Consider the following 9,697-nt stretch of genomic DNA (forward strand, 5'->3'; position numbering starts at 1 on the left):
ACAAGGCACAAAACCAGGGGATTGAATCAAATCAAAAGCCCAGAGGGCACGAGGAGGATAGGGCCTCCTTTCCCAATCAAATCCCTTACAAGGTTTCAACAATCCATGGACAAAAACAACTCAAACGAGAGGAACAGAGGGAGGAGAACACAGGGGCGGCGGCTTGGAGAAACAGAGAGTCCACGAACAGATTACAAAAGCCGCTCTTAACCTAACACAAGTTAAGGGGTATTTATACCCGCGGGACCGGTCAGACCGGTACGCTGGACCGGTCAGACCGGTTGGTTAGACCGGTCAGACCGGTGCCAGGGACCGGTCAGACCGGTTGGCCTGCAGCACCCCCTGTACAACGATCTCATCCGACGGCCGAGGTTCTTTCTTCGAAACGAAGTCTTCTCCGCGATGCCGCCGTCTTGATGAAGATCCAGTCCGCGGTTTTGGAGGGTCCGCGAAACCCGGGTAGGTGGCCGATTTTGAGAAAACCGCCAAAACCTCACGCGCGGGAAGATTCCCGCCTCCGCGCCGTGGCCCTAGACGCCGTTCCCGCCTCGGCCTTCTGACAGCCCTAGACGCCGCCCGACGCCCGTCACCTCCTCGCCCGTAGCGAGGCCCTAGATGCCGTCGACGCCCGTCGCCTCCGATAGTCCCGAGACCGACGCCCGTGCCTCCACGACTTGGCGTCTTCAACCGCCGTCCGTCTCCTTGGTTTTGTGGTGCAAACCAAGAAACCCGCCTTCCGTCGCCGCTTGCGCCCTCGATCCAGGAGTGGACGCCACAGCTGCCGCCCGGTCCAAGCTCCGATCCCGGCTGCCCTTCACCGCCGTCCACCGCACGGTCCATCGGCCACAGCACCTCCACGGCAGCTCCCCGTCGACACTCGACGCCCGTGTACCTGCAATCCAAAGACCAAGTGCACGATCACACCGCACGGTTGACAATTCACTCATCACAAGCAGGATAGAGTACTCAACATTCCTCAATCTCCCCCTTGATGAGTGCATTGTCAACACACCACCTGAAAGGAGAGAAGTGATAAAAAGAGAAGCAAGAAAGTGAAGAACTCAAGCCAGTGACACAAAGCTCAGAAAGGCAAGAACAGTCACTTACTCAAGCAAAGATTGATCCCCTAAGACAAGGACAACGGCTCGACGCAATCGATCAAAAGCTAAAACATGACTCCTCAAAGACAGAGGTAACTCTCGACGCAGTCATGTAAGAAGCAAAAGGAAAGCGAGGAAAACCAAGAGCCAAAACCAAAGCAGAAACTCCCCAAGAAAAGTTTTTTCCTCTCACAAGTGCAACTCTCCCAAAATGATGCACTCTCAAAGCCCTGTGCTCAACAAGTTTTTCAAAAAATCAAGCCTAAAAAGACCTAAAGCCTAAAAATTCCCCCTTGTTCGATCACTTCTCTCAAAATTCTCCCCCTTGTTGGCACATGCACACATCAAGCCTAAAAAGACCTAAAGCTCCCCCTGAAGCAAAAACTCCCCCTGAACCGATGCTATGCCATGAATGCAATGCAGGAGGTGTAAGTGAAAGCATTCAGGGATACAAAGATATGAGCAACATCTAGTCTCAAGCACGTGTGCATCCATAAACAGGACCTGCATCTAGCTCAAAAGGGTATATCAAAACAGTATAGAGCTAGGCAAGTTCAGTTTAGGAGAAATAAAAGCATCACCCATGATCTAGCACTAACAAGTAGGAAATGTAAAGCAGTGCTACTCAAACTCATACAGGTGAGCCAAACCAGCCAAAAGCCTATTGCACACATTCATTTTTCAACCAAATTTATATGAAGTAATTCTTAATGCCAGGGGTTGAAAGCTTGTCATGCTTTACTTAGCAACGAGGCCAAGCCTATGCCAAAGACAATCAGAAGCTTAAAGCACTCGTTTCAGTCATGCACAGCCTTGCCCGGGTTCTCACAAGTGCAAAGTGAGCCATCCCAAAAGCTCGATCAGTGCGACAAGCAATCCCACCTGGATCTTTTCAATCCATTTCAAGAACAGTTCAAGCAATTTTATCAGATTTAGATCATTTCAAGTGTGAATTGCTGAACAGAAGGCTATACTAGCATGAATAAGATAGCAAAGCACATCAACACTCCCTAACATGCTAGTAGCCAAGACAGGGTGATCATGTTTTCAGATTTTCAAATCAAAATAGCTTAACTCAGATGATGTCATATACACAATGGAGCAAGCTATACATGATCAAGTTTATCAACTCACACTAGCAGGCACTAGAAGATCATATCAATGTATACAAGAATGCTAGTGCAAGTGAGGCAATGCAAAATGCAAACATGTACAATGCATATGCACAATGCAACTAACATAACTAAAACTTAAGAGAAAGACACCGAAAAGCCAAAAGCTAAGCAACTGAAGAAATCAGCAAATACAACGGCTCAAAGACACACAGGACTAGACCAATGAATCCAACTGAGTACCATGGAAAAGGCAACAATCAGAAAACCACCAGTCCATCCTGAGAGAAAAACGTACAAGCCGAACGCTCTCATACCTTGATGAAGATCCCGCTGGACCTAGAGCATAGCAAGCTCGAGGTCACCTCCCCTGCGTCCTCAGCGGGTCCACCTCCTGCTCGACCAGGTTCTTGTAGAGGTGAACGATCGAAGTGGAAGTAGTGGTACTGGATCGTCCTCCTGAGCTGAGGTAGTCGAAGCAGAAAGGGGCCGGAGCCTGCAGCCGGCGCAGCAACTCCGGATCATCATCGGCACCTGAGGTAGAGCTCCCCCCCAACAAGTGATACCTAGCACAAGAGAAGCTAGGACACAAGAAAATAGCAAACACCAAAGATCCAGAGCAAAACTCAAGCAAACGGTTAGGTGTTAGTCAAGCTAAATGCAAAAATATACCAAAAGACAGTCTAGAACATATCAAGACAGAAGATATTCCTAGAAAAGTCTAAAGGCACTCAATAACAAGAACCAATGCAGCAAGACTATATGAAGAAGATACTTGAGCTAGCAGCCAGAACTAAGGAGCAAAAGCTACACAAGCACGAGGGGACTGGACAAAGCACACACCCTAAGCTAGCAAGAGTCATGACAATATGGAAACCACAAAAGCTAGCATACAGAGTGGCTAGTCCACCAAAGCACAAGTACAGACCTAGCAAGCAGAGCAAGTAGAGAAGTAGAATCTACAACATGTCACACGCAGAAAATGTACAAAGAACTCAAAAGACAAACTCAAATGTACAAATGATACACAAACCACCACGGGCTATCCATCAGCCTTGGAGAACCATCAAGTCTTGATCAAACCTGCATAAGACCAAGATCCATGGAGCACTTGTTCTCCAGGCCTCCAACCTGCATCACCATCGAGACAAAGGAGGAGCAAACGTCTTGACATTGGGGTTAGCAAAGTGAGAAGCAAACCAGTGACGAGCCATCTGCTCTATAGAAGGGTAAGCAAAGTCAGGCAAAGCGTATCCCTCGTCTCGTCTACCGCGTGACTGACGAACACCACCGCGAGGAAAGCGTGGAGCCTCAAAACCTCCTCCAAAGCCTCGGTCCCGTGGTCCATAGCCGTACTGAAAACGACCAGGAGCACGGCCGGCAAAGCGACCACCCGCTGGAGCACGGTAACCACCACCGTCTCCCTGACCTCCACCTACACGGCGCGCCCTAGCATCTCGCCTATCACCACGCCGAGAAGGATCATGCACCCGAGCAGAGTACATGTCCGCGTTCAGTCTCTCATGCTCTCTCCTCACAGCCCGCTTCCTCCTGAAGCAAAACTCCTCCATGTGACCTTCCCTGTCACAGAACTCGCAGTGGTACCTCACCTCACGCTTGGGAGGAGGAGGCCTAGCCTGCGGAAGGGGAGGAGCAGCCCTCTTCTTCTGGGCAACCTGGGCTATGGCAGCAGGGAGCGTGTCGAGGGAGTTCCTCAGCTCATTGGGCTTTGGAACCCAAACCTGCTTCTGTGGAGGTGCTTTCGGTGGTTCTTTAAGCACACCATCCGCGGGGTCAACAAGCGAAGGCTACGTGCTCGTGCTAGCTGTGTTTCCAGCAGCCTTGCCAATCTTACCGTACAACCTGTCAAAGTCTGACTTCGTGTACGTGTAACCGACCCCAAACCCATCACCACGCTTGAACTGCTTGATCATCATGCCCAACTGCTGCTCACTAGCAGAAACCCAACTAAGGATCGCCCTAAGATAGGTATTCTCATTATCCAGGTTGGCTTTCTCTACCGCAAGATTATCCAAATCAGAGATCAAACCAGGGCAAACAGAGCAGTCAATAGGTGGGCTAGACTCTATGACCTTAGTCTTTCCAAAAGACTTGATCAAAGCGTTCTTCTCCTCTAGCTCCGACCTAAGCGTGGGACAAAGCTTACAAGCACAAAGCAAAACTGGCCTAGACTTCATCTCCTCTAGCTCGCACACAACAGTAGCAAACTTGGACTGCAACGAAGCTAGATCGGACTTAAAGATAGGACACTCCTCGCATTCAAGCACATCGCTAACAATAGGAGCATCCTTAACCAGTTCTAGTTCATGCTTGGCCTTAGCGAGCTCATGAGAAACGTCAGCAAGGGAAATCTTAGCAACATCTAAGTCCGCGACGTTCTCATCATGCTTGGCACGGAGAGCAACAAGATCGTTCATGTGAGATATGCAGCCAGCGCACTCATCCTCACTAGACTTCTCCCTAGCACAAGCCAGCTCAGCCCTAAGCTTTCTACGCTCTCTAGCTGCTTCCTTAAGCAGCCTCTTCTGGTTGTCGAGAGCGGCGTACAACTCCCTAACCTCTGTATCAAGCAGGTCGATCGTGGAGTTTACCTCTGAATCGCTCTCGGATCCAGGAGAAGAGCCGGAGTGCGTCGGTGTAGCATGTCCACCTGAAGACGCACGAGCACCATCGGCTTCGCCCGCCATGGTGCAGAAGCTCTTGCGCCGACCGGCCGCCAAGCAAAGGCCGATGAAGCCGGTGGCTTCCTTGTCCCGCTTCTTCTTCTTCTTCTTGTCGTCGTCGTCGGAGGTCGGTGAAGAAGAGCGGTCGGTGTCGAAGCTCTTGTCGAGGTCGCTGAGCTGCGCCAGGAAGGCCTTCTCCCGCTTCTTGGCCTTGTACTGGAAGCGCTTCTTGAGCGACTCCTTGTCGAAGCATCCTCCCCGGTCACGACTGCGGTGCTTGTGGCGCCGACGCTTCTTGTTGGAGCCTCCCTCGTCGTGGTCGCGGTAGTAGTCGAAGGAGTTGTTCTGGCCACCGCCGGACTTCTTGGCGCAATCGGCGATGAAGTGGTTCAGATCACCGCAGTTGTAGCACCCGGGGTTCTTCTTCCTCTGCCTGTTGTGGTAGACGCGCTGGAACTTGCTGATGAGGAGGCACAAGTCGTCGTCGCCCAGCGTCTCCAGCTGCTCATCTGAAACAGAAGGCAAAGAGGCAAGAGAAAAGCCAAGAGCAGAGTTAGCGTTAGAGCTCGATCCACCTGGGCCAGTCACAAGAGCAACGCTCTTGGAAGGAGGGGCACCATTAAGCTTGGCTCGTGTCTGGTTATCCACCTCCGTGGCCATGAGCTTGCTGAAAAGCTCATTCACCGTCAGAGTCTCATAGCCAGCAGACTCAATGATGGTGTTCACCTTGAGATCCCACACAGAGCGATCAAGTGCGTAAAAGCAACTTGAGGGCCTTCTCGTGCTCTGTGTACTCAAGGGCACCAGCAGATCTGTTCGCATTGACCTTGTTCACAATCGACTGAAAACGACTGAACATCAGGTCAATGCTCTCACCCGGCTCCTGTGTGAAGTTCTCGTACTCACGCCGGTGAGTCTCGAACAGTCTGGCCTTCACCTGAGGTGTACCCTCGTGGTAGTTCTCAAGGCACGTCCAAATCTTGTGGGCTTCCTGAAAACCCTGGACGCGTGAGAACTCCGCACGAGAAACGCCAGCGAACAAGGCATTGACGGCCTTGACGTTAGCCTCGTGCTGGGTCACCTGAAGAGGCGTGGTCCGAACAGCCAGCACCTCGTAAAGCTGGTTCTTGGTAATCTCCAAGACCTCGGCTCCCATGCTCTGCAGGAAGGCTCTCATGCGAACCTTCCAGTAGGCATAATCCTCGCCGGAAAACACCGGGATCTTACCAAGACTCGCCATGGTCGCCGAGTGATTTTCGAACCGGTTAAGGTATTGAAAACCTCAACCGAGCTCTGATACCAATTGTGGGACCGAAGCCGGCGACCAGAGGGGGGTGAATGGGAGCCGATCAAAATTTCTTCCGAAATTCAAACCGTCGGCCTATATCCCGAAAATCACCCAAGCCCTCAAGCGTTCTGGCCAAAGTTTGGAATAGCTATGTAAAAGCTAAACCAACACAAAAGACCTCGAACGAGCGAGCGAAACCACGAAGCAAATCGGAAGCGAATCGGGAAAACTGCAGAATTGATCTGCCTGGACCGGTCTGACCAGTGCGCTGGACCGGTCTGACCGGTGCTCTGAACTGGTCTAACCGGTCGTGCCTACCGGTCTGACCGGTAGCACCCAGAAAACCCCCGAGAAATTGGATTCAAACGTTGAATCTCGAGCAAACGACCATAAAAATCGGTGAAACTTGGGGGATTGCTTCGCCCCTACCCCGTGAACATATCCCCAAAAGATCTCGTCCTAAAGATCAACGAATCGTGAGAATTATGGGGGAGATCAATAGGGATTGGGGTTTTCTCAAACACTCAAGAACTCGAATTCGAACACGCCAGTGATTCCAGAGGGTTTAGGTCAGAGTTGGGAGCACGGGAATCACAGCAAAGAACTCGTAGCCTCCTCTCAATCAAGTGTGCCAAATACGAAATCGAAAATCCATTGCACAAGGCACAAAACCAGAGGATTGAATCAAATCAAAAGCCCAGAGGGCACGAGGAGGATAGGGCCTCCTTTCCCAATCAAATCCCTTACAAGGTTTCAACAATCCATGGACAAAAACAACTCAAACGAGAGGAACAGAGGGAGGAGAACACAGGGGTGGCGGCCTGGAGAAACAGAGAGTCCACGAACAGATTACAAAAGCCGTCGGCCTATATCCCGAAAATCACCCGAACCCTCAAGCGTTCTGGCCAAAGTTTGGAATAGCTATGGAAAAGCTAAACCAACACAAAAGACCTCGAACGAGCGAGCGAAACCACAAAGCAAATCGGAAGCGAATTGGGAAAACTGCAGAACTGATATGCCTGGACCGGTCATACCGGTTGGCCTGCAGCACCCCCTGTACAACGATCTCATCCGACGGCCGAGGTTCTTTCTTCGAAACGAAGTCTTCTCCGCGATGCCGCCGTCTTGATGAAGATCCAGTCCGCGGTTTTGGAGGGTCCGCGAAACCCGGGTAGGTGGTCGGTTTTGAGAAAACCGCCAAAACCTCACGCGCGGGAAGATTCCCGCCTCCGCGCCGTGGCCCTAGACGCCGTTCCCGCCTCGGCCTTCTGACGGCCCTAGACGCCGCCCGACGCCCGTCACCTCCTCGCCTGCAGCGAGGCCCTAGACGCCGTCGACGCCCGTCGCCTCCGTCAGTCCCGAGACCGACGCCCGTGCCTCCACGACTTGGCGTCTTCAACCGCCGTCCGCCTTCTTGGTTTTGTGGCGCAAACCAAGAAACCCGCCTTCCGTCACTGCTTGCGCCCTCGATCCAGGAGTGGACGCCACAGCTGCCGCCCGGTCCAAGCTCCGGTCCCGGCTGCCCTTCACCGCCGTCCACCGCACGGTCCATCGGCCACAACACCTCCACGGCAGCTCCCCGTCGACACTCGACGCCCGTGTACCTGCAATCCAAAGACCAAGCGCACGATCACACCGCACGGTTGACAATTCACTCATCACAAGCAGGATAGAGTACTCAACATTCCTCATCTGCAGAACTCTGTCATCTCCGGTACTAGAATATTATTGATTTGTCGCACAACAGACTTTCAGGTTCATTGCCACCTTGCATTGGTGCTATCCCATTTGGATACCATACAGATGATGATGCTTTTTTTCCAATTATTTCTACGATGTGCCCTTTGATGTGTCACTTTCTATTATGTATTACGACGGTCCATTGTTCTTGGATGTCATTTGTGTCCTGCAAGGCTTCACCTTCTCCACCAAAGGGAACATTTACACGTTTAGCCGCAGTTTCTACAATCTCATGTCCGGCATTGACTTATCGGCGAACATGCTATCAGGGGAGATCCCTTGGGAGATAGGGAATCTGAGCCATGTCAAGTCCCTCAATCTATCGCATAATTTCTTTATCGGTCAAATCCCAGCTACAATTGCAAACATGAGCGCCCTAGAAAGCCTGGATTTGTCCCATAACGAGTTGGGCGGACCTATACCATGGCAACTGACTCAGATGTCATCTTTGGAGGTGTTCTCTGTGGCCTACAACAACTTGTCTGGGTGCATACCAAACTCCGGACAGTTTAGCTCGTTCAACATGGAGAGCTACTTGGGCAACACAAACCTTCAGAATTCGTCACAAGGGAACCAGTGTTCTCCTGTTCTGGGCCCTATGGAAGTAGAAGATGTGGGCGAGGCATCTGATGATCCGGTCCTTTATATTATCTGTGCCGCCTCATTCGTATTGGCATTCTGGGCAACCGTTGCGTTCTTGTTCTGCCTTCCATTTGGACAGCGTGTGATGCTTCAACTTTAGTTCATCACAACTGTTGCTGGGCAGGTGCAAACCAATGTTTTTGTTTTTATTCTAGTTACTGGGTAATGGCCCGGGCATTGCAACAGGCATATAGAATTTACGCTGAGACAACATGTTTTCCAAACAAATGATATTTAAATAAAAACCCTGTACAAACTTTCTGGTACACATATACCAGTTGAAATAATTCCTTTCTTTCAATATCTTTCGGAGGCAAGACAAACTTTAACATTGTACCTTATGCTCGCATGTGAGTCATCTCAACAATTACCTTGCTAAAGAGGCATGATGTAATCAGAGTTCATTTAGATCTCATGGATGTACTCTGTGTCCCTAATTAATGCTAGTAGTTATAAAAACGTAAAATGCAAGTTTATCTATGGCTCCGATCATCTTCTTGCGATGTATCCTATCTTGCTTCCTTGCCTGTATAAAAGTTCTCTTAATATGAGGTTGATATTTTAGAAATAATAATGTATTGCAAGAGCAATTACATGTCAAGAATTACTTGCAAACTTATTTATAAATAAACAAGCCATACACTAATAGACAGATGGATCAGGGTAGACGCATCCATGCTGCCTTTTCCAAGAACACGATCAGGCCCGTATATTATACGGTGCAGAAGGTGCGGCATCGGACCTCCAAATTCGAGGGGCCCTAACTAGCGGTTGGCCTATCTAAGTGCAGGTTAATTTCTGAATTTCCACAGCCTAGAAGAATGAGATGATCACTTTGTTATCAGTAACAAAATATTACTCTAGCATGAGTAGCAAAATATTTGTCCATGGTCCATACATTGTGTGTTTCACCACAAATTACACCTCTAAGAATCCACTTCTTTAATATGTTTCTAACAAATATTTGAAACAGGCAAACACATAAATGCTTTCATTTTTTAAAATTTCTATTCCTTGCCCAATGCAAAAACTGGCACCATGATTTTTCTTGTATAGCTCAAGAGCCCTCAAGCAGTAAAATTCATCATAACTTTGCCATGTAATCGGCATTGGCCACATCAAACAATTAAA

General features: G+C 49.9%; 1 protein-coding gene across 1 annotated transcript; it reads left to right on the forward strand.

The window, feature by feature from the left end:
* The first annotated feature begins 7,863 nt into the window (after positions 1-7,863).
* LOC120666787 (receptor-like protein 14) lies at positions 7,864-8,805 on the forward strand. Its single transcript, XM_039946729.1, has one exon. The coding sequence runs from the start codon at positions 8,049-8,051 to the stop codon at positions 8,664-8,666; it is 618 nt and encodes a 205-aa protein (XP_039802663.1). The 5' UTR covers positions 7,864-8,048; the 3' UTR covers positions 8,667-8,805.
* The last annotated feature ends 892 nt before the right edge of the window (positions 8,806-9,697 follow it).

Source organism: Panicum virgatum, chromosome 3N (assembly GCF_016808335.1).
Source record: "Panicum virgatum strain AP13 chromosome 3N, P.virgatum_v5, whole genome shotgun sequence".
NCBI classification, from domain to species: domain Eukaryota; kingdom Viridiplantae; phylum Streptophyta; class Magnoliopsida; order Poales; family Poaceae; genus Panicum; species Panicum virgatum.